At 44.6% G+C, this 27,986-nt stretch overlaps 1 protein-coding gene across 1 annotated transcript in view; it reads right to left on the reverse strand.

Moving 5' to 3' along the window:
* Window positions 1-21,183, reverse strand: part of LOC135530593 (copper-transporting ATPase 1-like) — a 59,406-nt gene extending 38,223 nt beyond the window's left edge. The window contains exons 1-9 of the mRNA XM_064958894.1: window positions 21,029-21,183; window positions 13,493-13,626; window positions 11,662-12,190; window positions 9,305-10,057; window positions 8,769-8,942; window positions 5,181-5,344; window positions 4,077-4,238; window positions 3,829-3,905; window positions 3,224-3,437 (exon numbers count right to left, since the gene is read on the reverse strand). Coding sequence (XP_064814966.1) covers window positions 3,224-3,437; window positions 3,829-3,905; window positions 4,077-4,238; window positions 5,181-5,344; window positions 8,769-8,942; window positions 9,305-10,057; window positions 11,662-12,190; window positions 13,493-13,612 — 2,193 coding nt within the window. The 5' untranslated portion in view covers window positions 13,613-13,626; window positions 21,029-21,183. The remainder of the gene's footprint in view (window positions 1-3,223; window positions 3,438-3,828; window positions 3,906-4,076; window positions 4,239-5,180; window positions 5,345-8,768; window positions 8,943-9,304; window positions 10,058-11,661; window positions 12,191-13,492; window positions 13,627-21,028) is intronic.
* Window positions 21,184-27,986: the final 6,803 nt, after the last annotated feature.

A 27,986-nucleotide genomic window follows, 5' to 3' on the forward strand; every position in this document is an offset into this window, starting at 1 on the left:
CTATGTCTCCCTCTCTCCCACTCTCCGCCTATGTCTCCCCCTCTCCGCCTATGTCTCCCTCTCCCCCTCTCCGCCTATGTCTCCCTCTCTCCCCCTCTCCGCCTATGTCTCCCTCTCTCCCCCTCTCCGCCTATGTCTCCCTCTCTCCCCTCCGCCTATGTCTCCCTCTCTCCCCCTCTCCGCCTATGTCTCCCTTCTCCCCCTCTCCGCCTATGTCTCCCTCTCTCCCCTCTCCGCCTATGTCTCCCTCTCTCCCCTCTCCGCCTATGTCTCCCCCTCTCCACCTATGTCTCCCTCTCTCCCCCTCTCCGCCTATGTCTCCCCCTCTCCACCTATGTCTCCCTCTCTCCCCCCCTCTCCGCCTATGTCTCCCTCTCTCCCCCTCTCCGCCTATGTCTCCCACTCTCCGCCTATGTCTCCCTCTCTCCCCCTCTCCGCCCTATGTCTCCCTCTCTCCCCCCTCTCCGCCTATGTCTCCCTCTCTCCCCCTCTCCGCCTATGTCTCCCTCTCTCCCCCTCTCCACCTATGTCTCCCCCTCTCCACCTATGTCTCCCCCTCTCCACCTATGTCTCCCTCTCTCCGCCTATGTCTCCCTCTCTCCCCCTCTCCGCCTATGTCTCCCTCGCTCCGCCTATGTCTCCCACTCTCCGCCTATGTCTCCCACTCTCCGCCTATGTCTCCCTCTCTACGCCTATGTCTCCCTCTCTCCGCCTATGTCTCCCTCTCTCCCCCTCTCCGCCTATGTCTCCCTCTCTCCGCCTATGTCTCCCTCTCTCCCCCTCTCCGCCTATGTCTCCCCTCGCTCCCGCCTATGTCTCCCACTCTCCGCCTATGTCTCCCACTCTCCGCCTATGTCTCCCTCTCTACGCCTATGTCTCCCTCTCTCCGCCTATGTCTCCCTCTCTCCGCCTGTCTCACACTCTCCGCCTATGTCTCCCACTCTCCGCCTATGTCTCCCACTCTCCGCCTATGTCTCCCTCTCTCCGCCTATGTCTCCCACTCTCCGCCTATGTCTCCCACTCTCCGCCTATGCCTATAATCTCCCTCTGTCTATACACTACATGACCATGACTTTCAGACTTTCAGCTCCCTCCAAAGATTTTATATTGGGTTCAGGTCTGGAGACTGGCTAGGCCACTCCAGGAACTTGAGATGCTTCTTACGGAGCCACTCCTTAGTTGCCCTGGCTGTGTGTTTCAGGTCGCTGTCATGCTGGAAGACCCAGCCACGACCCATCTTCAATGCTCTTACTGAGAGAAGGAGGTTGTTGGCCAAGATCTCAGGATACATGGCCCCATCCATCCTCCCCTCAATACGGTGCAGTCGTCCTGTCCCCTTTGCAGAAAAGCATCCCCAAAGAATGATGTTTCCACCTCCATGCTTCACGGTTGGGATGGTGTTCTTGGGGTTGTACTCATCCTTCTTCCTCCAAACACGGCAAGTGGAGTTTAGACCAAAAAGCTCTATTTTTGTCTCATCAGACCACATAACCTTCTCCCATTCCTCCTCTGGATCATCCAGATGGTCATTGGCAAACTTCAGACGGGCCTGGACATGCGCTGGCTTGAGCAGGGGGACCTTGCGTGCGCTGCAGGATTTTAATCCATGCCGGCGTTGTCACGCCTTGGTCTTAGTATTTTGTGTTTTCGTTAATTAGTTGGTCTGGTCAGGGTGTGACATGGGTTTATGTTGTTGTATTTCATAGTGGGGTTTTTTAGTTATTGGGATTGCGGCTGAGTAGGGGTGTTGCATAGGTTTGGCTGCCTGAGGCGGTTCTCAATCAGAGTCAGGTGATTCTCGTTGTCTCTGATTGGGAACCGTATTTAGGTAGCCTGGGTTTCACTTTGTATTTCGTGGGTGATTGTTCCTGTCTCTGTGTTAGTGTTCACCAGACAGGCTGTATAGGTTTTTCACGTTCCGTTTGTTGTTTTTGTATTTATAAGTTATTTCATGTATCGTCATTTGTTTCATTAAAGACATGAGTAACCAACACGCTGCATTTCGGTCCGACTTTCTTGCGACAAACGAAGAACGCCGTTACAGGCGTAGTGTGTTACTAATGGTTTTCTTTGAGACTGTGGTCCCAGCTCTCTTCAGGTCATTGACCAGGTCCTGCCGTGTAGTTCTGGGCTGATCCCTCACCTTCCTCATGATCATTCCGTCTCTCACAGTTGAAGTGTACCTATGATAAAAATTACAGACCTCTACATGCTTTGTAAGTAAGAAAACCTGCAAAATGGGCAGTGTATCAAATACGTTCTCCCCACTGCATATACACACACACACTGCAGCCGACGCTTGGCATTGCACATGGTGATCTTAAGCTTGTGTGCAGCTGCTTGGCCATGGAAACCCATTTCATGAAGCTCCAAACGAACAGTTCTTGTGCTGATGTTGCTTCCAGAGGCAGTTTGGAACTCGGTAGTGAGTGTTGCAACAGAGGAGAGACAATTTTTACGTGCTACGTGATACAGTACTTGGTGGTCCCGTTCTGTGAGCTTGTGTAGTCTACCACTTCACGGCTGAACAGTTGTTGCTCCTAGATGTTTCCACTTCACAATAACAGCACTTACAGTTGACCTGGGCAGCTCTAGCAGGGCAGATATTTGACAAACTGACTTGTTGGAAATGTGGCATCCTATGACGGTGCCACGTTGAAAGTTACTGAGCTCTTCAGTAAGGCCATTCTACTGCCAATGTTTGTCTATGGAGATTGCATGGCTGTGTGCTCGATTTTATATACCTGTCAGCAACGGGTGTGGCTGAAATAGTAGAATCCACTAATTTGAAGGGGTGTCCACATACTTTTGTTATATAGTACAGTGTCTCTCTCCCTCTATATTGCCCTCTGTATATTTATCTCTCCCTCTGTCTATTTATCTCTCCCTCTGTCTATTTATCTCTCCCTCTGTCTATTTATCTCTCCCTCTGTCTATTTGATCTCTCCCTCTGTCTATTTGATCTCTCCCTCTGTCTATTTGATCTCTCCCTCTGTCTATTTGACCTCTCCCTCTGTCTATTTGACCTCTCCCTCTGTCTATTTGATCTCTCCCTCTGTCTATTTGATCTCTCCCTCTGTCTATTTGATCTCTCCCTCTGTCTATTTGATCTCTCCCTCTGTCTATTTGATCTCTGCCTCTGTCTATTTGATCTCTGCCTCTGTCTATTTGATCTCTGCCTCTGTCTATTTGATCTCTCCCTCTCTCAGTCCATCTCTCCTACCTGTACAGGGACACAGAAGAGGAATGAGATCAGGTTCCAGATGGAGAGGCCTGGGAGCAGCTGTCTCTCCAGGAACATGGTGGTATGATAGTGTTCCCGGTCCTGGGCAGTGGTGTTGTGCTGGTGAGACGTGCTGATCTGGTGATCTACTATGATCCTCATCCCCATGATTGGGACGCAGAAGAACAGGCTGACCAGGAACGACTTCCTCCATCTGGGAGAAGAGAGAGGTAGGGAAATGGAAACAGACAGGCAGACAGTAAGTCAGACACACAGACACAGACAGAGATAAGAGTCATCTCAGTTAACCCAGAACTAAAGTTTTGCGTAAATGGAGAATGAGGTACGGAGATGGAGACAGACAGACAGTTAGTCAGACACAGACAGAGATAAAGAGTCATCTCGGTTAACCCAGATCTAAAGTATTGTGTAATTGGTCAGCTGCTCCATTAAGTTCTGGGTCCATATGTGTTAAGGGAAGAGAAGAAGAGATGAAGAGAAGAAAAAAGAAGAGATGAAGAGATGGAGAAGAAGAGATGTCTAAAAACCAGTGAGTAAAAAGCTAAACAGCCCTTTATCCCACACGTCCCATTCCCTTCCATTACTGTATGATCTCTCTGCTGTGGTCCAAGTGACTGCCTGTGCGATCCCTCTTCACTAGAGATGCCTCGAAGCCCAGGTTCTGATAAACAGACAAAATGAATGAACAAATCTAACGAGGCAAACTGATATCCCAAACTTCATTTAAAGCAACAACCTGGGGCAGAGGAGAGGGCGTTGGATGACCCAGTTGGGATGAACAAACCGAACGGACAGACAAATAAATGAATGATTGAAAAACAAAACGAAGTACCTCTATGAGTGTGATGACGTCTCTCGGTCCCGTCACCTCCGGGTCGTACTTGATGTGGGCTTTGTTGGTTGCCAGGGCAACGGAGGCGTGGACGATACCATTCTCTTCCATCAGGCTGGACTCTATTTTGTGAACGCAGGAGGCACACGTCATTCCCCTGACCTGGAGAGGTGTGTACTGTTAATACACGATTCAGAGGAGAAGACGACCCTACACCTCACAGGCTGCTGCCCCATATACATAGACATGGAATCACTGGCCACTTTAATAATGTTTACATACTGCTTTACTCATCTCATATGTATATACCGTATTCTATTCTACTGTATTTTAGTCAATTCCACTCTGACATCCTCATCCTAATATTTATACATTTCCTAATTCCATTATTTTACTTTTAGATTTGTGTGTATTGTTGTGAATTATTAGATACAACTGCACTGCTGGAGCCTGGAACACAAGCATTTCACTAAACATGTGTAAACAGGGCAAAAGAGTGGCACAGCGGTCAACGGCACTGTATCTCAGTGCCACAGGCGTCACTACAGACCCTGATTCGATTCCAGGCTGTATCACAACCGGCCGTGATTGGGAGTCCCACAGGGTGGCGCACAATTGGCCCAGCCTCGTCCAGGGTAGGCCATCATTGCAAATAAGAATTTGTTCTTAACTGACTTGCCTAGTTAAATTAAATAAATAAAAGTATGCAACCAATACAATTAGATTTGATGAGGACCAGTTAGGATGGTGTGGACATAAAGAGATATTTAATTATGGAATAGTTAAACGAAGCAGTGCTTATGCCAGTGGAAATATCACCAGCCTTATAAACATCATGATTGTGAGATTAATCCAGAACACCAAACAGAAGATCAAACCATTATGGTGTGTTGATTAGAATCAGAACACCAAACAGAAGATCAAACCATTATGGTGTGTTGATTAGAATCAGAACACCAAACAGAAGATCAAACCATTATGGTGTGTTGATTAGAATCAGAACACCAAACAGAAGATCAAACCATTATGGTGTGTTGATTAGAATCAGAACACCAAACAGAAAATCACACCATTATGTGTGTTGATTAGAATCAGAACACTCACCACAAGTTCCAGGCTTCCATCAGAACCCTCATAGTTCTCCATGACAGAAGCAGTGAAGCCCAACTCTCTGACATACTCTGCTATCTTCAGAGGGTCCATCACCTCAGGGTTATAACGGACCTCAGCCTTACTAGCCACCAGGGCCACCAACACAGAGTAGATACCTGCACAGAGGAACGCAGGACAATGTTAGACACATTACATTTTATTCACCTTCCTACCAAACTGATACATGAGTTTGATGCTCAATGGAGACATCAGTTAATATACAGTAGTTGAAGTCGGAAGTTTACATACACCTTAGCCAAATACATTAAAATCAGTTTTTCACAATTCCTGACATTCAATCCAAGTAAAAATTCCCTGTCTTAGGTCAGTTAGGATCACCACTTTATTTTAAGAATGTGAAATGCCAGAATAATAGTAGAGAATGATTTCTTTCAGCTTTTATTTCTTTCATCACATTCCTAGTGGGTCAGAAGTTTACATACACTTAATTAGTATTTGGCAGCATTGCTTTAAAATTGTTTAGCTTAGGTCAAACGTTTTGGGTAGCCTTACACAAGCTTCTCACAATACGTTCTCGCAAAAAGTGTGTGCTCGCACACGCTTTTTCAGGTCTGCCCACAAACATTATATTGGGATAGAGGTCAGGGCGTTGAGATGGCCACTCTAATACCTTGACTTTGTTGTCCTTAAGCCATTTTGCCACAACTTTGTAAGTATGCTTAGGGTCATTGTCCATTTGGAAGACCCATTTGCGACCAAGCTTTAACTTCCTGACTGATGTCTTGAGATGTTGCTTCAATATATGCACATAATTTTCCTCCCTCATGATGCCATCTATTTTGTGAAGTGCACCAGTCCCTCCTGCAGCAAAGCACCCCCACACACCCATCCCCACAACATGATGCTGCCACCCCCGTGCTTCACGGTTGGGATGGTGTTCTTCGGCTTGCAAGCCTCACCCTTTTTTCTCCAAACATAACAATGGTCATTATGGCCAAACAGTTCTATTATTGTTTCATCAGACCAGAGGACATTTCTCCAAAAAGTACAATCTTTGTACCCATGTGCAGCTGCAAACCGTAGTCTGGCTTTTTTTATGCTGGTTTTGGAGCAGTGGCTTCTTCCTTGCTGAGCGGACTTTCAGGTTATGTCAATATAGGTCTCGTTTTACTGTGGGTATAGATACTTTTGTACCTGTTTCCTCCAGCATCTTCACAAGGTCTTTTGCTGCTGTTCTGGGATTGATTTGCACTTTTCACACCAAAGTACGTTCATCTCTAGGAGACACAACGCGTCTCCGTCCTGAGCGGTATGACAGCTGCGTGGTCCCATGGTGTTTATACTTGCGTACTATTGTTTGTACAGATGAACGTGGCACCTTCAGGAATTTGGAAATTGCTCTCAAGGATGAACCAGATTTGTGGAGGTCTACAATTATTTTCTGAAGTCTTGGCTGATTTATTTTTATTTTCCCATGACGTCAAGCAAAGAGGCATTGAGTTTGAAGGTAGGCCTTGAAATTCATCCACAGGTACACCTCCATTTGACTCAAATGATGTCAATTAGCCTATCAGCGTCTAAAGCCATGACATAATTTTCTGGAATTTTCCACACTATTTTTATTTCACCTTTATTTAACCAGGTAGGCTAGTTGAGAACAAGTTCTCATTTGCAACTGCGACCTGGCCAAGAGTAGAGTAAACAATTAACAAGTCAATAACACAGTAGAAAAAAAGAGAGTGTATATACATTGTGTGCAAAAGGCATGAGGAGGTAGGCGAATAATTACAATTTTGCAGATTAACATTGGAGTGATAAATGATCAGATGGTCAGATTGATCAGATTTAAAGACACGGTCAACTTCTGACCCACTGGAATTGTGATACAGTGAATAAGTGAAATAATCTGTCTGTAAACAATTTTTGGAAAGATGACTTGTGTCCTGCACCAAGCAGAAGTCCTAACCGACTTGCCGAAACTATAGTTTGTTAACAAGAAATTTGTGGAGTGGTTGAATAACGAGTTTTAATGAAGTGTGTGTACACTTCCGTCTTCAACTGTACATGTGGTGAATGCCTTTAAAAAAGGGGTTTTAAGGTAAAAGTTCAGTCTTCATAACATCCTAAATACGTTCCACATTCCTCCTACAGTATGTTACTTAAAAACAGCCATCGGAAATCTTAATATGACACAGTTTACAACTGTTTATGACACTTTACTGTCCCAGAAAGACAGATAGCTGTTGTAAAGAACGAGTGTGCCTAATTTTTTATTTTTTTTTACCTTTATTAGAGTTTGTGAATTGTCTCTTGTATAATAAATTCTAAACATGAGTTCATACTGGATAAAGCATACATTTTTGTAAACTGCATTTTCGTTACTTAAGTTCCAACACTTCTTCCATTTTGTGCCAATATCAGTTATTTTTAAGTCATCAATAGCTTATATCTTTTTGTCTGCGAGATTGTCAGTTGGATAAGCTTTCTGCAAGGGTTTGTATATTTTGTTATTTATTTTACCTTTATTTAACCAGGCAAGTCAGTTAAGAACACATTCTTATTTTCAATGACGGCCTGGGAACATTTACATTTACATTTAAGTCATTTAGCAGACGCTCTTATCCAGAGCGACTTACAAATTGGTGAATTCACCTTCTGACATCAGTGGAACAGCCACTTTACAATAGTGCATCTAAATCATTTAAGGGGGGGTGAGAAGGATTGCTTTATCCTATCCTAGGTATTCCTTGAAGAGGTGGGGTTTCAGGTGTCTCCGGAAGGTGGTGATTGACTCCGCTGTCCTGGCGTCGTGAGGGAGTTTGTTCCACCATTGGGGGCCAGAGCAGCGAACAGTTTTGACTGGGCTGAGCGGGAACTGTACTTCCTCAGTGGTAGGGAGGCGAGCAGGCCAGAGGTGGATGAACGCAGTGCCCTTGTTTGGGTGTAGGGCCTGATCAGAGCCTGGAGGTACTGCGGTGCCGTTCCCCTCACAGCTCCGTAGGCAAGCACCATGGTCTTGTAGCGGATGCGAGCTTCAACTGGAAGCCAGTGGAGAGAGCGGAGGAGCGGGGTGACGTGAGAGAACTTGGGAAGGTTGAACACCAGACGGGCTGCGGCGTTCTGGATGAGTTGTAGGGTTTAATGGCACAGGCAGGGAGCCCAGCCAACAGCGAGTTGCAGTAATCCAGACGGGAGATGACAAGTGCCTGGATTAGGACCTGCGCCGCTTCCTGTGTGAGGCAGGGGCGTACTCTGCGGATGTTGTAGAGCATGAACCTACAGGAACGGGCCACCGCCTTGATGTTACAGGGAACAGTGGGTTAACTGCCTGTTCAGGGGCAGAACGACAGATTTGTACCTTGTCAGCTCGGGGGTTTGATCTTGCAGCCTTCCGGTTGCTAGTCCAACGCTCTAACCACTAGGCTACCCTGCCGCCCCAATACAACTACACCTTAGTTCCCATCAGTAGTTAGTGCCAAGTTGTGTTTATTACCAAATAAAGTGGACTGAAACATGGAGTAAAATGTTGCAAGAAATGTCCCTAATGAACATAACCCTGATTCTCACATCTCCTCTCACCGTGTTCATTCTTCAGGTTCCTCTCGATGTTGGCCACACAGGACGCACAGGTCATTCCACCAATCTGGATGAAGCATTTAGCGAGGGTGTCCGGGGGCTCCTTAACACCCTCAGGGGACAGGGAGCAGGACGAGGGGGGACGGATAACTGGGACGGTCAACAGGGAGTTGGTTTCTAAAAGGACAACATAGCAACAATGAGTATCATAACCATTTCAATTTCTCATTCTGCATTCTATGGCAGTTCTCCAACTACTGTTCTGGGAAAGTTTCCATGAGTTACAAAACAGAGATATTATTACAAACAGAGAGAGTAATTAGTTTTGTTTCACAGCTAGAGATATTATTAGGGGTCGTGTTACTAAACTCCGGAAACTTCACAGAAGACAGAAATTCCTGTTGTAGGATTCCTAGCATCAGGAGGGAGGGAATACTCCAACCAGGATCTCTGAAAAACCTGGGAACGTATGGAATGTTTACTGAATGTTGAAACCCTAGTTAGGAGGATAAAATAATACAAACCGCCCATCAACTCACCAGGCAGGAAGGCATCAAATCCCATGTCCTCTATGGCCACCCTGAGCTCTTCTGGTTGGGTGAGGAGAGGGTCGTACTCAAACGCCCCTCTGTGATTGGCCAGCGACACCTTGGCTGACCGCACCCCCTTCCTCTGAGACAGCCTCCCCTCGATGGACTGAACACAGAACCCACAGGTCATCCCCTCGATATGGATTAGGGCCATGGTCGTCAGAGGCTGGCTGTAGCAGGGCTGGGTGGAGGAGAGGCCGGCCTGGGACGACGGTGGTGGTGTGGTGGATGTAGGGCTAACACCTCCAGAGGTAGAGCTCCAGGGTTGGGTTTTAAATGTCCCTGGTGGCAGGGCCTCGATGGCTTGCTGTAGCCCAGACACAGTCACCCTCCCTGGGTCATAGAGAATGGAGGCGCTCTCGCTCTCCAACAATACCTCTATGGAGGTCACCCCAGCCAGCTTGGAGATGTTATCCTGGATGTTTACCACACAGGAGCGGCAGTGCATGCCCGTCACCCTGAGGGTAGTCTGGGCCGAGTCTGTGGACACCTCAGAATCCTTGGTGGAAGTATCCACCGGCTCTGTAGGTAATGAGGCAGCGCTTAGCAACCGCTCAATCTCACTGACGGACAGCTGCAGGGGGCGGGACTTGAACTTGGGCGTGGCCTTGAAGCCAGTTTTGGCGATCTGGGTGATGATGTCGTCGATGGTGATGAGGTATGGCAGGTAGAGAACCGTGGCCTCCTGGGAGTCTAGAACCACTGGGTGGAGAACACACAGGGGAAACATTTCTAATCTCCAACAATCCTAGTATCACAGAGTGGGGAGTACAGACTAACAGGAGATTCTGAGATGTTTCAAGATTATTTCTGACTACAAGTTAATGTTAAGTGAGAATATTAGACTACAACAACCTCCCATATTCATTTATTGTTATAGAACGCCAGGTCAGTCAAAAGGTCCAGTGGATGTTTTTCCTGTGTTTTATACAGTCGGAAGTTTACATACACCTTAGCCAAATACATTTAAACTACATTTTTCACAATTCCTGACATTTACTCCTAGTAAAAATTCCTTGTCTTAGGTCGGTTAGGATCACCACTTTATTTTAAGAATGTGAAATGTCCGAATAATAGTAGAGAGTGATTTATTTCAGCTTTAATTTATTTCATCACATTCCCAGTGAGTCAGAAGTTCACATACACTCAATTAGTTTTTGGTAGCATTACTGTTAAATTGTTTAACTTGGTCAAACGTTTTGGGTAGCCTTCCACAAGCTTCCCACAATAAGTTGGGTGAATTTTTGGCCCATTCCTCCTGACAAAGCTGGTGTAACTGAGTCAGGTTTGTAGGCCTTCTTGCTCGCAAACGCTTTTTCAGTTCTGCCCACAAATCTTCAATAGGATTGAGGTCAGGGCTTTGTGATGGCCACTCCAATACCTTGACTTTGTTGTCCTTAAGCATTTGGAAATTGCTCCCAAGGATGAACCAGATTTGTGGAGGTCTACAATTTGTTTTCTGAGGTCTTGGCTGATTTATTTTGACTTTCCCATGATGTCAAGCAAAGAGGAACTGAGTTTTAAGGTAGGCCTTGAAATACATCCACAGGTACACCTCCAATTGACTCAAATGATGTCAATTAGCCTATCAGAAGCTTCTAAAGCCATGACATCATTTTCTGGAATTTTCCAAGCTGTTTAAAGGCACAGTCAACTTAGTGTATGTAAACTTCTGACCCACTGGAATTGTGATACAGTGAATTATAAGTGAAATAATCTGTCTGTAAACAATTGTTGGAAAGATTACTTGTGTCATGCACAAAGTAGATGTCCTAAATAACTATAGTTTGTTATCAAGACATTTATGGAGTGGTTGAAAAACTAGTTTTAAGTGTATGTAAACTTCCGACTTCAACTGTATGAGGTTGGAATAATACTGTGAAATTGTGAAAAGAGATGTTTGAAAAGACCACCTGAAATTTCTGCCCGTTTTGATGGGATGACATTTTGGCCTGCCTGGTGACATCACCAGGTGGTAAATGAGTTAAACCAATAAAGAGTTAAACCACTCACAGACAGTCCTAGCAAATTCATGATTGAGAAATTACTCTTTGCTAAGAAGCTATTTTTGTTTTCTTTCAATTTAAAAGAAACAAAATGAATCACAGTAGGGTACTTAATTGTTACCCAGAAATGATTTGATATTGATATAAAGACTGTTGAATTGGACCTGTAACCAGGTCAGCACTACACTAGGTCAGCACTCAATGAGTTACGATCAAATGATAATGACCTTCAGTGTAAAACCTGTGACTACTACGATCAAATGATAATGACTACTACTTAATATAAGGTAACTAAGTCACCTTTAATTTTCTCAACTCCTTTCAGTTTGCCAATCTTTCCTTCGATGGTGGTGGTGCAGGACAGACAGACCATGCCCTCGATACGCATCTTCACCTGTGAGAATGTGGCCGAGTCTGGGACAGGGGCTAAACCTGGAACCAGTGCTGGGACAGAGGCTGGGACTGAGACTAGGGTTTCCTCTGTAGGGGCCTCCAGGAAGGAGGCCAAGCTACTAACCACCTCCCCCAGCTGCAGTGCACTGATCAGGGCAGGGATGAAGGTAATGAACACCCCTCTCTGGTCCTTGTTCTCCTGGACCTCCAGGACCCCCTGGAGCTGAGCTAGCCTGGCCAGAGCCTCCTGTTGGGCCTCAGGGGTGAGAAGGGCTGGGGTGGGGATCAGCTGTGTGTCTGTGGGGACCTCGGAGGCTGTGGTAGTGTCTGAGAGGATGGAGTCAAACCCCATGTCCTCGATGGCCTCCGCCAGATCCTCTGGGGTGTGGAGGCTGTGGTTGAAGATGATGCTGGCATTCTTCAACTCCAGAGACACCTACCAGGAAATATGTACGCCAAACAAACTGAATAATGACTTTATACTGTATCAACAGAAGTGACAGTGTAATTCCAATGTACAGTCAGTTTCTAAAACAAGGCCTTGTAAACTAAACAGAATTATATCGCAGCCATAAAATTGTCATGTCATGGTTACTGTGGAAATCAGCACTATTCTTTAGTTTTCCTCCCCAATTTCGTGGTATCCAATTGGTAGTTACATCGCTGCAACTCCTGTACGGACTCGGGAGAGGTCGAAGGTCGAGAGCCGTGCGTCTTCCTAAACACAAGCCAACCAAGCCACACTGCTTCTTGACACAATGCCCACTTAACCCGCACCAACATGTCGGAGGAAACACCGTGCACCCTGCGACCGTGTCAGCATGCACTGGGCCCGGCCCACTGGGCCAATTGTGCGCCGCCCCATGGGTCTCCTGATCGTGGCCGGCTGCGACAGAGACTGGACTCGAACCCAGAATCTATAGTGCGATGCTGTGTCTTAGACCACTGCGCCACTCGGGAGGCCTTAAAATCAGCATGATTCTGAGATTCATAGCATGGACTGACGCAGTGGTTAAGGGTGCTGTACTGCAGCGCCAGCTGTGCCATCAGAGACTCTGGGTTCGCGCCCGGGCTCTGTCGTAAACTGCCGCGACCGGGAGGTCCGTGGGGCGACGCACAATTGGCCTAGCGTCATCCGGGTTAGGGAGGGCTTGGTCGGTAGGGATGTCCTTGTCTCATCGCGCACCAGCGACTCCTGTGGCGGGACGGGCGCAGTGCGCGCTAACCAAGGTTGCTAGGTACACAGTGTTTCCTCCGGCACATTGGTGCGGCTGGCTTCCGGGTTGGATGCTCACTGTGTTAAGAAGCAGTGCGGCTGGTTGGGTTGTGTATCGGAGGACGCATGACTTTCAACCTTCGTCTCTCCCGAGTCCGTACGGGAGTTGTAGCGATGAGACAAGATAGTAGCTACTAAACAATTGGATACTATGAAATTGGGGAGAAAAAGGGGCAAAAAAAAAAAAGAAGAAAAAGAAATGCAGACTTGGCAGTTTGAAGACATTCTGTTTCAAAGTTCAAAAGGTGACATTGATGAACACACTCAAATGTACAAAGCTTTAAGGGTGAAAACATCCTTCAGATCCTGTAAAATCAGCTGGATGTGTAGGTTTACACATAGACCTATCCTATAGTTGTTATACACCTGTTAAACACATTGGTCCAGTTTCCCCAGATCGGCGCCTATCCCTGAAATAAAAAATGATACTGACTGGAGTCCCTATGTGGAAACCGGACCCACCTTGATGTGTAGGACTCCAGGCAGACCCCCAATGCGCAGCTCAATAGAATGAACACAGGAACCACAGGTCATCCCCTCTACACCCAGACATACTGAGCTCAGCTTGGCCTTCAGCGGCATGTTGAGTCTTTAGTCTGGGAACCAACAAGGAAATAGCATGGTTAAACAAAGAAAATAGTTCACATTCCAGAAAGCAAACAAGAAAGGTCAGAGACTATTTCTTAGCGCATGACAAGGATCTTGTTTCCCACGGCAAGAGAGAAACCGAAAGAAGACAGGCCAGTAAATATTACATTAGGGTTGACCCCATTTAGTGGACTTGTCCATTGTTTAGTCGATGGGCTGTTGGTCAACCAAGATTTCTTTAGTTGAGCAGTAGCAAAAAATACCGCCCCCCCACACACACCTGTCTGATTGGACTGATCCATTACGGAGGCCGTGGTGGTGGCACAGTCCATACGTCTCAGACATGTGCTTACTGAACATTTATATGGTAAGAACAAAACAGAACAACGACGCAACACTAATATCACCTATATTATACCCGGTGTGTTTTCCCCCACGTTGGATAGCGGTCTCTGTCCGCGGTTCTGAAACACATCCGTGGGCTGTTGAATTGGCACCTTTTCCTTGACCATGTTGCTATGTGAATAATGACTAAGTTAACAAGCCTTATCGGTATTGAGAACAATGTGGCGGAGACAGCAGCAGAGTTAGAGGACCAGAAAACAGCCCTTGCCTTAAAATTGTCTAAGAAAAGTGAGGAGAGAGGAAACCAACTTAATTAGGTCTATAATCAATAGCCTAACTGTTGAATGTGCCTGGCTTTATGAATCATCCATATATATATCTACAGAAGACAGATCCCGTTTCTGTTGCCTGTTTGAGTGTTTGTTTAATAGCCTACATCGGTGGGAATCTCCCAATTTCACAAATTCAACCGTTTTTAATCTTTGCTATGCTGAAATAAAAGGCTTTACACTTTCTTGTTTGTTTAGAACAGCCTCTCTGGTTGTATTTATCATTTATTTATTGTTGCTTACACTGTTTACACTGTTCCAAATGGTCAGAAAAAATATTATAATAACCCTCCTTTTTCTTGATCTCATTGTTGTTGTTATTATTATTGTTATTATTACTTATTATTATAATGATGATCATAATAATGTCCATTTCATAATTTGCATTCACGAATGAATGCGACTGTTTATAGTCTTTGCTGTAATAAAGTATTTACCAAAAAACTAAACATGACAGACTCTCTGGTAGGCTTATCATTTATTTAGTGTTGCTTACATTGCTCCAAATGGTCAGGTAAATGATATTGTAATCTAACAGCACCTGTTTGGTACATAATACGCTGCTCCTTCTCTTCTTTATCTCCAGTATTTTTCACAACTAGTCAAATTTATTCCACACATCTGACTTCCCCTTTACCGCCTGAGCAACCAGTAAACATTCCCCCATTTTGAGTATATTTGTCACGTCCTCTGCCTTCATTTTGCTTTCACATGTGTTACGATGTTTGGAGTTTGGCTGTAATTATGTTGCGGCTTCAGCAACACGGACAGCGCGATAAACCCTGCTGATGTTCTGTGGTGGTCGCCGCAGCAGGGAGGACAGAGTCAATGGGCGCCAGTCACACAGTCAATGGAAGTATTATTTTTTTCTACACAGCAAGTCTGAGCCTGGCTCTGCACAATCAAATCAATTGCGGTCGTACTCCCTCTAGTAATTTGTGTCTTAATTATTTAATCACACAGAGCCATTAAAAGCACCAGACCAACTTAGTGCATTAATTATTTAATCACACAGAGCCCTTAAAGCACCAGACCAACTCCAGTGCAAAGAGTTGATTTGATTAAAACACATGGGATGCGTCTCCACATTAAAAAATATGCGTTTGAACAATATGACCAATCGATTGGTCGAAAGAGCAGACAAGAACAGGCGCCCACCCTCCTGACTGCATGTCAAGCGCTCATTCTCCCTACTGCCTTGGTTTCAGGCTCTATCCCCTACTGCCTTGGTGTCAGGCTCTATCCCCTACTGCCTTGGTGTCAGGCTCCATCCCCTACTGCCTTGGTTTCAGGCTCCATCCCCTACTGCCTTGGTTTCAGGCTCCATCCCCTACTGCCTTGGTTTCAGGCTCCATCCCCTACTGCCTTGGTGTCAGGCTCCATCCCCTACTGCCTTGGTGTCAGGCTCCATCCCCTACTGCCTTGGTTTCAGGCTCCATCCCCTACTGCCTTGGTTTCAGGCTCCATCCCCTACTGCCTTGGTTTCAGGCTCCATCCCCTACTGCCTTGGTTTCAGGCTCCATCCCCACTGCCTTGGTGTCAGGCTCCACCCCCTACTGCCTTGGTGTCAGGCTCCATCCCCTACTGCCTTGGTGTCAGGCTCCATCCCCTACTGCCTTGGTGTCAGGCTCCATCCCCTACTGCCTTGGTTTCAGGCTCCATCCCCTACTGCCTTGGTTTCAGGCTCCATCCCCTACTGCCTTGGTGTCAGGCTCCATCCCCTACTGCCTTGGTGTCAGGCTCCATCCCCTACTGCCTTGGTTTCAGGCTCTATCCCCTACTGCCTGTCAGGCTCTATCCCCTACTGCCTTGGTTTCAGGCTCTATCCCCTACTGCCTGTCAGGCTCTATCCCCTACTGCCTTGGTGTCAGGCTCCGTCCCCTACTGCCTTGGTTTCAGGCTCTATCCCCTACTGCCTTGGTTTCAGGCTCTATCCCCTACTGCCTTGGTTTCAGGCTCTATCCCCTACTGCCTGTCAGGCTCTATCCCCTACTGCCTGTCAGGCTCTATCCCCTACTGCCTGTCAGGCTCTATCCCCTACTGCCTCAGTGAGTAAGGCACTTTTCCACCTAACTGCTTCAAGGGCAAGGCTGACCCTGTTCTGCTCCAGGTCTGTTCTGTGTTTGGTATGTCCTTGGGTTGTGTACGGTGGCAACATCTTCCATTTAAAAATGGAGGCCACTGCATTTTTGGGGGCCTTCAATGCTGCAAAAATGTTTTGGTACCCTTCTCGAGATCTGTGCCTCTACATAATCCTGTCTCTACGGACAATTCCTTCGACCACATGGCTTGGTTTTGGCTTTGACATGCACTGTCAACTGTGGGACCTTATATAAACGGGTGTGTGCCTTTCCCCCAAAAATGTTTAATCTATTTTCAATTCAGGCTGTAACAACAAAATGTGGGATATGTCAAGGGGTATGAATACTTTCTGAAGGCACTGTAAATACTAGCGTTGCTAAAAGCAGATACAAGCACTGTTCCCGCTAATGTTTTTCATCACGGAGCAAATTTCAGCACTGCTGAGCACAAACATGAACTAGGTGAAAATGATGTGCAACTTCTGTCACGAGTTTACTATGAACACTGAGGCTGTACCTGCTTTAACCTTTCTGGGAAGGGGGTTCCACTAGCGGAACACCTGGCCTACAGCCAGTGAAATTGCAGGGCGCCAAATTCAAACAGAAATCTCATAATTAAAATTCCTCAAACATACAAGTATTAGATAAACGTCTTGTTAATCCAACCACAGTGTCCGATTTCAAAAAGGCTTTACGGCGAAAGAACACCATGCGACTATGTTAGGACAGCACCTAGCCACTAAAACCATACAGCCATTTTCCAGCCAAGGAGAGGTGTCACAAAAGAACCCGTTTGGGGTTGTAAGAAGGGTTTTTATAAATAAATGTGATTGATTGATTGATACTATGGCTATTTGATCATAATGTAGGCATACCAGAGTGGCCTGCCATAAAAAACAATGGAGAGAATGTCTCCCATAAAATGTTAACATGGAATTAGCTGTTATATCACTCAGTCTACAGTATCAGCCAGTATCAGCCAATGTGTGGTGTTTAATGAAGGCCTACATTCCACAAGACACACATGGCTTGACATTAATCTGTTGATCCACTTGTCCTTCAGACAAGGAGGTGACTGAAAATGTTGTTGTGTTGTTTGATGGAATAAACCACTTTAAAAATAAATTGCATCATTATTCCCATAGCATTATTACAGAGAATCAGACAAATTATGCTACCCTCTGCCTATTGGCTACTTAGCTTATTCAAGCCCATCTCAAAATACAACACGGCCCCTTTAAGACATAAAAAAAACTCCTACACTGACTTGTTTTTCAAAGATGTCCAGAAATGCACACATCTTGTAGGAAGCAATCACTCCCCCCATTGTTGACTACACATGATCTGTGACTGGGTTAATAACTCAAAAGATATGAACATGTACACACACTGGCTTTGATCTCAAAACAAGTGCATCTACTGACGACTGCTCATGCTGTTAACACAGTCCAGTTCAAAGTGTATGGCACAGATCCATATATGGCAATGGTTCATTTACATATTGGCCTACCCCAGCTCTGATTGGTTATGGTGCACTGGTCTGTTTACAGTACAGGCCTGAGTCGTACCTGTCAATGCAATAGAATCCTACTCCGATGCATTCTGCCTACAACAAAATCTCTTGCATAGTTAATTCTGCATACTAAGTCTTGCATAGTTTGGTTTCTTTCGGTATTTTACATTAAAAGTGGCTAATAATACGTTGATTCGATCACAATTTCCACACTAAAGGGGGCAACTGAGAAGTTCAATCCCGTGCTTCTCTGAGACAGGTGGGTCACTGTACGCACAATTTGGACACATCTAGGGCTCTCAGGACTAGCTACATCGACCTCAGACAAGTTACATCATAGGACTCCTCTAGGTTAGCTAGCCATGACATGAAAGTCCTTTGATTAGGTTTGCATAACGTAGCTTAATAGTATTTTTGGGATTGGCATTTCTAACATTAAAGTCCACATCACCAAGACAGTTGTGAAGAGGGCACGACTAAACCTATTCCCCGTCAGGAGACTGAAAATATTTGGCATGGGTCCCCAGATCCTCAAAACGTTCAAAATCTGCACCATCGAGAGCATCCTGACCGGTTGCATCACCGCCTGGTATAGCAACTGCTCGGCATCTGATCGTAAGGACCTATATAATAGGCGTGTCAGAGGAAAGCGCATAAAATTGACATAGACACCCAAGCTTTTTCTCTGCAAGAGATAACAGAGCGCCAAGTCTGGAAGGAAAAAGGTGGAAGAGATAAAGCTTAAAAGAAAACTGAGAAATACCAACTGAGAAATACCAACAAAAAAAGGAATGATCAACTGATGAAGAAAATAGATAGACAAAATTCCCCAAAGACAAAACAGAAAATGCAGGGAACTCTGAAGAACTTGAAGGATTTTATTGTTTCAAAATGCCATCATTGCAGAGTTAAAGCAAAAGTATCAAAAAAAATGCACAGTGCCAAGGACAAACAAGTGGCTTCAAAAATACTCAGAGGAAACATGCTGAGAAAGTATGGCCTGGTCAAAGCTGCAAACAGAGACTTTGGATTTTCAGCAAAAGCATTGAGGGAAATTAAAACAGGCCAACAAGTTTTTTTTATTTTACCTTTATTTAACCAGGCAAGTCAGTTAAGAACAAATTCTTATTTTCAATGACGGCCTAGGAACAGTGGGTTAACTGCCTGTTCAATGGCAGAATGACAGATTTGTACCTTGTAGGCCTGGGGGTTTGAACTCAGAACCTTTTTGGTTATTGGTCCAACGCTCTAACCACTAGGCTACCCTGCCACCCCGTCTTCAATACTCCAGGAAAAAGCAGTGTAACATAATTAGCACAGCCACAGAAGAGAAAATCACTAGATTCTAACAACGTGATGACAACAGTAGAACAACAACAGGGGAAAAGAACAGTAACGAGGAACAAGATAACAAAGCAGAAGCGCTTCTTGAATGGCACAATTCAGAACCTTTATCAGGATTTTAAGAGGGAATAATCAGAGATTAAAAAATGTCCTACTATGAGTTCTTTAAAACACGTCATTTTTGGGTTGTCAAGCCAACAGTCCAGGATAGAGACACACGTCTCTGCAAAACCCACGCCAACCTCCAGTTCATGGTGGACAAACTACAGCATCACAAAGTGATCAGCTGCAGCAACACTGAGAAAGTTAGTGAGTCTTTGTGCTGTCAGAACCTGAAGAAAGAGTGCATGTACACAGAGTGCTCCCTTTGCCAAGCAAAATAGCTTAAAACATCTGACTTTGATGCTGGTGAGCAGACATGATGCTGATGAGCAGACATGGTGGTTTGAGTGGAAATAGATGTCATTTTCACCACAACCATATTTTTTGGTAAATTATTATATTATGTATAATTTCATTGATTGATTTAATGATGTGATGGAAATAACATTCGACTATGGCTGTTTGAGAAAATATATAAATTCCTAAATAGGACAATCGCAGCCATTATCAGACATTATTTCTAGACAAATCAAACACGATTATAATACTGGTAAATGGTGTTTCAATACATTTTTATTTCTGAAAGCTTGCCGGGCCACAGTGCCCGAAGTGGCAGAATCACCCAGGTACAAATTACCTCAACTAACCTGTAACCCCGCACATTGACTTGGTACCGGTAACCCCTGTATATAGCCCCGCTTTTGTAATTGTGTTACTTTAGTTTATTTGGTAAATATTTTTCTTAACCCTTCTTGAAGTGCATTGTTGGGCTTGTAAGTAAGCATTTCACGATAAGGTCTACACTTGTTGTATTCGGCGCATGTGACAAATAAAGTATGATTTGATTTGATTTCCTGGTTACTAAAATAATAGTTTGTGACAGAACAAGCACTGTGAAATATATTTTCAATAACCAAAATTGTTGTATTTTCAACTGTTTGAAGCTGGTGTACAAAACCGAAAGCAAAAGACGCAAAAACGAACTTCAAAGATGGGCAGTAAAGAAATAGCGCACAAAGAACAGATCTACCACGTCTTAGACTTGCTTTCAATGAAAATAATTTCTATAAGTTATATTTATACTCACATTGGCTTAATAGAAAACTATGACACCACAGCAAATGCTCAGTAATTTATTTTCGTATGAGGTGCAATCTGTATTTTAAATCATAGCTATATTATATTAGCATAGCAAGTCCAATAATGGACTAAAGGAACCTACGTTACTCGGGGCGGCAGGGTAGCCTAATGGTTAGAGGTAGTTAAATAAATAAAAATATTCGGACCTTAGCTAACAACTTTGGTTATTGAAATATATATATTTCACATAGCTTGTTTTGTTACATGTTCATTTTAAAGATATATTGGTTCTGGAAGCCAAAACAGCCAATACACCATTTAAACGTGACTTGATTCTCATTTGGTTCTAGAAACATGGAGCAAATAAAGTATGATTAGATTTAAACTAGATTTAAACTTGGGGCTAAACTCCCCCATAAAGAAGACGCAGTCATCCAATGACTCCTATGTGTCATGTAAATGCACTAAATGTCATGATCAAGGGCTAGCTGGCTTTTAATTCTTTGGATCTGCTTTCCAATCAAGCACCAACAAACTGCTGTTAGCTACTAAAACTAGATAGCCATAAGTAGCTAAAGCAAACGTTATTTAAGACAACACATTCTCAGATATTTACCTGTTTAACTAGAAGACAGCTAAATTGAAGATGTTGTAGTGTTGACGTTGCAAAAACGATATTCGGAGTTGTTAAGGATGGAGAAAGTTGACTTTCCTGGCTTATTTCCTTGCTAGCAAGTTAGTGGTCTCCTTATAGCCGCAACAAGTGCTGTACTACAGCTTGTATCTAAGTACAAGAACATTGACATGCCTTGTTTAGGGTGTCGATGTGTGGTTTTCCATGGTGACGTCACACGGTTCAAATTGCGGGGGACGTGCGCAAGAGAGATGGATGAGCTGCCTGCTGCATGTGATGAACTTGGGGGTACCTCTCAGTGGTGGAAAATGTACCCAATCGTCATACTTGAGTAAAACTAAAGAAACCTTAAAATAAATTAATCAAGTAAAAGTGAAAGTCACCCAGGAAAATCATAAAACTTGAGTAAAAGTCAAAAAAGTATTTGGTTTTAAATATGTTTAAGTATCAAAAGTAAATGTAATGCTAAAATATACTTAAGTCTCAAAAGTAAAAGTATAAATAATTGAATTTCCTTATATTAAGCAAATTGTTTAAAAAATGTAGCCAGGGGCACACTCCAACATCATTTACAAACAAAGCATTTGTGTTCAGTGTGTTCGCCAGATCAGATGCAGGAGGGACGACTATGGATTTTCTCTTTAAGCGTGTGAATTACACCATTTTCCTGTATGGAGTAAAAAGTACATTATTTTCTTTAGGAATGTGGTGGAGTAAAAGTCAAAGTTGTCAAATATATAAATAGTAAAATAAAGTACAGATACCCCAAATAGCTATTTAAGTAGTACTTTTAAGTATTTATACTTAAGTACTTTACACCACTGCTGCCTCTAAAAATATTCTAAACTGGTTTCATCCATTGGTTTCCTATCCTTGTCTCCTATCCTTGTCTCCTTCGCACTGATCTGTGAATAACTTTAGCATAGGCTACAAAATATGAACTATGTTTTTCACAGCTGAACAAAAAGCAAATGGCATTGTGTCGATTAGGCTTGGACATGTTTTTTATTTCTATTCCATTCTATTCTTATCCAAGTTATGCATGACTTACCATGCACTGAATGCTGTATGCATGCTACACAGTGTTTCGTAAGTACGGGCTTTCTAATTCACATTACCTTGGTTTGGTATCGAACAAACACCTCACAAAACATGGAGTCAGAAGTCAGAACCAAATAGGTATATCCTTGACTCATCAAAACGACACATGGATAAATGCACAGTAGGAAGGGACGTGCCAACTAGCTAACCAGCTACAAATAATAATAATAAGGACAACAATGGCTTACCCGGTAATTCCAGAACCAGAACCTATGGAAATGAAGGACTGGACATTTCTGTCGATGAGAAAACTATGGGATAGCTACCGGTCTGGACAAAAAGGAAGCAGAAGTCCGCATAGCAACTCTGCTAGCCGTGATGGGGAAAGAAATGTTCTCTTACAGCGGCATCTTCATATCAAATCAATTGTTATCGGTCACATACACGTGGTTAGCAGATATCAATGCGAGTGCAGTGAAATGCTTGCGCTTTTAGTTCCGACAGTTCAGTAACATATAACAAGTAATCTAACAATTCCACAACAACTACCAAATACACACAAATCTAAAGGGATGAAATAAGAGTATGTACATATAAATATGTGGATAAGCGATTGTAACAGTATAATGACCGAGCGGCATAGGCAGGATGCAATAGATGGTATAACATACAGTTTATACTTTTGAGATGAGTTAATGTAAGATATGTAAACATTATAAAAGTTGCATTATTAAAGTGGCTGGTGTTCCATTTATCAAGTGGCCAATTATTTGAGTCTGTATGTAGTCTGTCTCTGTGTTAGTGATGGCTGTTTAACAGTCTGAAGGCCTTGAGACAGAAGCTGTTTTTCAGTCTCTCAATCCCAGCTTTGATGCACCTGTACTGACCTCGCCTTCTGAACAGGCAGTGGCTCGGGTGGTTGTTGTCCTTAATGATCTTTTTGTGTCTTCCTGTGACATTGGGTGCTGTAGGTGTCCTGGAGGGCAGGTAATTTGCCCCTGGTGATGCATTGTGCAGACCGCACCACCCTCTGGAGAGCCTTGCGGCTGTGGGCGGTGCAGTTGCAGTTGCCCTACAAGGCGGTGATACAGCCCCGACGGAATGCTCTCAATTGTGCATTTTTAAAAGATTGGGAGGGTTTTAGATGCCAAGCCAAATTTCTTCAGCCTCCTGAGGTTGAAAAGGTGCTGTTGTGACTTCTTCACCACACTGTCTGTGTGGGTGGACCATTTCAGTTTGTCTGTGATGTGTTAAGCAGAGGGACTTAAAACTGTCCACCTTCTCCACTGCTGCCCCGGCGATGTGGATAGAGGGGGGGGTGCTCCTCTGCTGTTTCCTGAAGTCCATGATCATCTTCTTTGTTTTGTTGACATTGAGTGAGAGGTTGTTTTCCCAGAAACACACTCCCAGGGCCCTCACCTCCTCCCTGTAGGCTGTCTCGTCATTGTTTGTAATCAAGCCCACTACTCTTGTGTCGTCTGCAAACTTGATTGAGTTGGAGGCGTGCGTGGCCACGCAGTCATGGGTGAACAGGAAGTACAGGAGGGGCTTGTGGGGCCCCAGTGCTGAGGATCAGCAAAGTGGAGATGTTGCTTCCTACCTTCACCACCTGGAGGCGGCCTATCAGAAAGTCCAGGACCCAGTTGCACAAGGCGGGGTTGAGACCGAAGGCCTCAAGCTTGATGATGAGCTCGCAGGGTACTATGGTGTTGAATGCTGAGCTGTAGTCAATGAACAGCATTCTCACATAGGTATTCCTCTTGTCCAGATGGGATAGGGCAGTGTGCAGTGTGATGGCGATTGCATCGTCTGTGGACCTATTGCGGCGGTAAGCAAATGGAAGTGGGTCTAAGGTGGCAGGTAAGGTGGAGGTGATATTATCCTTGACTAGCCTCTCAAATGACTTCATGATGACAGAAGTGAGTGCTACGGGGCGTTTAGTTCAGTTATCTGTGCCTTCTTGGGTACAGGAACAATGGTGGCCATCTTGAAGCATGTGGGAACAGCAGACTGGGATAGGCAGCAATTGAATATGTCCGTAAATACACCAGCCAGCTGGTCTGCGCATGCTCTGAGAACTCGGTCAGGGATACCGTCTAGGCCGGCAGCCTTGCGAGGGTTGATGTGTTTAAATGTCTTATTTTCGTCGGCCACAGAGTAGGAGAGGGGGGCCCAGCAATACATGGTAGTGGGCCGCGTCGGTGGCACTGTATTATCCTCAAAGCGGGCAAAGAAGGTGTTTAGTTTGTCTGGAAGCAAGACGTCAGTGTCCGTGACGTGGCTGGTCACATTGCGACTCCACCTTGTCCCTATATCGACATTTCTCTTGTTTGATTGCCTTGCGGAGAGAATAACTACACTGTTTATTTTCAGCCATATTCCCAGTCATCTTTCCATGGTTGAATGCAATGGTTTGTGCTTTTAGTTTTGCCCGAACGCCGCAATCTATCCACAGTTTCTGGTTGGGGTAGGTTGTAATAGTCATAGTGGGTACAACATCTCCTATGGACTTATAAACTCACCGAATCAGCATATACATCAATGTTATTCTCTGAGGCTGCCCAGAACATTTCCCAGTTCACTTGATGAAAACAATCTTGAAGCGTGGATTCCATTTGGTCAGACCAGCGTTGAGTAGTCTTGTCATGGGTACATCCTGTTTGAGTTTCTGCCAATAGGACGGTAGGAGCAAAATGGAGTCGTTGTCCGATTTGCCGAAGGGAGGGCAGGGCGGGGGATGGCCTTTTATGCATCGCGGAAGTTAGAGTAGCAGTGATCCAGTGCATTGCCCGCACGAGTGCTACAATCAATATGCTGATAGAATTTAGGTAGCCTTGTTCTCAAATTTGCTTTGTTAAAATGTCCATCTACAATAAATGCAGCCTCAGGATGTATGGTTTCTAGTTTGCATAGAGTCCAGTGATGTTCCTTAAGGGCCTATGTTGTATCGGCTTGAGGTGGGATATACACGGCTGTTACAATCACCGACGAGAATTCTCTTGGGAGATAATATGGTCAGCATTTGACTTGAGTTCCTGTATGTTGATACGATTACACCATGAGTCATTAATCATGTGGAATACACCTCCGCCCTTCTTCTTCCCAGAGAGATGTTTATATCTGTTGGCACGACACATGAAGAATCCCGGTGGCTGTACCGTCTCCGACAACGTATCCCGAGAAACAGAGAATGTTACGCTGTTTTGGGTCGACCTCTGGGATTAGATTCAATGTCCTGGGTGGTGGTGCGAACAAAGGATCCTCTTTGGTAAAGTCGTATTCCTGGTCGTAATGTTGGTAAGTTGACTTTTGTCACGCCCTGACCATAGTTTGCTTTGTAAGTTTTTAGGTTTTGTTTGGTCAGGGTGTGATCTGAGTGGGCATTTTATGTTGGATGTCTAGTTTGTCTGTTTCTGTGTTTAGGCCTGATATGGTTCTCAATCAGAGGCAGGTGTTATTCATTGTCTCGGATTGGGAACCATATCTAGGTAGCCTGTTTTGTCATTGTGGGTTGTGGGTGATTGTCTATGTGTAGTGTTTGCGTCAGCACTATTGTTTATTAGCTTCACCGTTGTAATTTTGTTGTATTGTAGTGTTCAGTTTTTTCAATTAAAATGACGAACAATTACCACGCTGTGTATTGGTCCTCCGATCCTTCTCGCTTCTCCTCGTCAGATGAGGAGGACGAAGACAGCCGTGACAACTTCGCTCTGATATCAAATAGTTCTTCCCGGCTGTATGTAACAACACTTGAGATTTTATTGCCTAACAATGTAAGAAATAATACATTAAAAAAACAAATACTGTGTAGTTTCCCAAGGACTAGACGTGAGGCGACCATCTCTGTGGGCTCCATCTTGCCTGAAGCAGAGAGAACTGACCCGGTAAAAATGATAGAGACGCTACAGAAACAGTTTGAGCCATCCAGGAATGTGATCTAGGAGAGGTACGTGTTTAATATTTGTCAACAAAGTCAATGTGAAACAACAGAGCAGTACATTGCAAATCTGAGAAAGCTCGCAGACACGTGAATTTGGCGCATTACAAGAGGAACTAGTCCGTGACAGGCTTGTCAAAGGCACTAAAAATATAGCTGGGTGAGCCCGCATTCTCAGAGAACCGAACCTCACACTGAACAAAGCTATTGATGTGTCGTTCAAGTGAACAAGCACAAAGGCAAATCAGAAAAATTGATGGCGGTGAACCAGAGACTGTACATTATACCTCCCGTGAGCGATGTTCAGAATCAAAACGCCAAACATATGATAGTAAACAGAGAGTTTACAGGGGATAATAAGAAACATAGAAACAAACAACTGTTTACTAAAATATGTTTGACGTTTTGATTCTGAACCTGACCCTGTCATTACTGTGGTTCAGTAACGCCAAAGCCAAATGCCCAGCATATGGTGTCACCTGTAAAGCATGTGGCAAACAAAACCACTTTGTAAATCAGCACAACACAAATGACCAAACAACAGAGGCAATGTGATACGTCTCACAGGTTAATTCTGTGGAAAGCAAGACAAAAAAATGGTTAATTAACCTTAAGCTAGCTCCAATCAGTGATGAGCCTTTGACACATGACCCAGCCATACAATTAAATGTCAACTAGACACAGGATCAACAGTGAATGTCATAAGCTATGGGGACCTACTGCAAGTCACGCAAGACGGCAATCCAGTTCTCCAACCCAGCGAAGCTCCACTCAAGCTATGTGACGTCACACTGATAAAGACCACAGGAGAATGCAATCTCAAAACAGATCATGATGAAAAAGGTTTCTTATCAAATTTCAGGTCATGTGAACCACAGCCATGTGTTTCATCACTGTCAACACCCAAAGCACCACATCCACTGAGGTCGTCATGACAACTGAGGAGATCATCTCCAAGTACAAGGACGTGTTGGATGGGCTTGGCTGCCTTCCTGGAGAGCCACACCTAGAAGTAGACAATGCAGCCCGGCCGGTGCAGCAGCTACCACGACGGATACCTAAAGGGAAAGGATCCCAAAGGCCATATATTCAATGTACAATGCAGACATCATCACAAAAGTCACAGAGCCTCCACCCTGGATTAACAGCATGGTTGTCATTGTAAAACCGGATTAACTACCAATATGCATGGAGCCTCAACGAAGCCTTACTGAGATCACACTTCCAGATGCTGTAAGGACCGACGTCAGAGATGAGAAGCTGGTACGGGAGTTGAACATTTAATGAGGAACAGACAGGTAACAGGACAGGAACAGTGTCAGCACACGGGTAGACAAAGACAAACAACAATTAATGCTGAAGCAGGGAACAGAGTGGGGATCCAGACATATATAGGGAAGGTAATGACAGAGGAGATTGGGTCCAGGTGAGTCCAATAATCGCTGATGCGCGTGACAGGGGGAAGGCAAGAGTGCGTAATGATGGTGGCAGGAGTGCGCAATGCTGGGGAGCTTGGCGCCCTTGAGCACCATGAGGGAAGAGCAGGAGCAGGCATGACAATACCCCCTCCCTAGATGCGCCACCCGGCTACCAGAGGAATCAAATGCAGAGGTATTCTCAGTACTCAGTGCCAAATATGGATATTGGCAAGTCAAACTTGATGATGTGGGCAGCTATCTAACAACTTTCTGGACACCTGTAGTTAGATATAGAAGGCTGAGAATGCCATTTGGAATCAAGCCAGCAGCTGAAGAATACCAGCGCAGACAGTGTGAAGCACTGCAGGGACTAAAATGAGTGAGTGTGATCGCAGATGACAATCTACTGTATGGTTGTGGTGACACACACGAAAAGGGCGATGGCAGATCATCGCAGACATCTCACGGCTCTCCTGCAGAAAGCAAGAGATGTCACCAGAAATAAACTCTGGTTAAAGCTGCCGAGTGTGACATACATGGGTCT

The sequence above is a fragment of the Oncorhynchus masou genome, unplaced genomic scaffold (assembly GCF_036934945.1).
Source record: "Oncorhynchus masou masou isolate Uvic2021 unplaced genomic scaffold, UVic_Omas_1.1 unplaced_scaffold_1389, whole genome shotgun sequence".
NCBI classification, from domain to species: domain Eukaryota; kingdom Metazoa; phylum Chordata; class Actinopteri; order Salmoniformes; family Salmonidae; genus Oncorhynchus; species Oncorhynchus masou.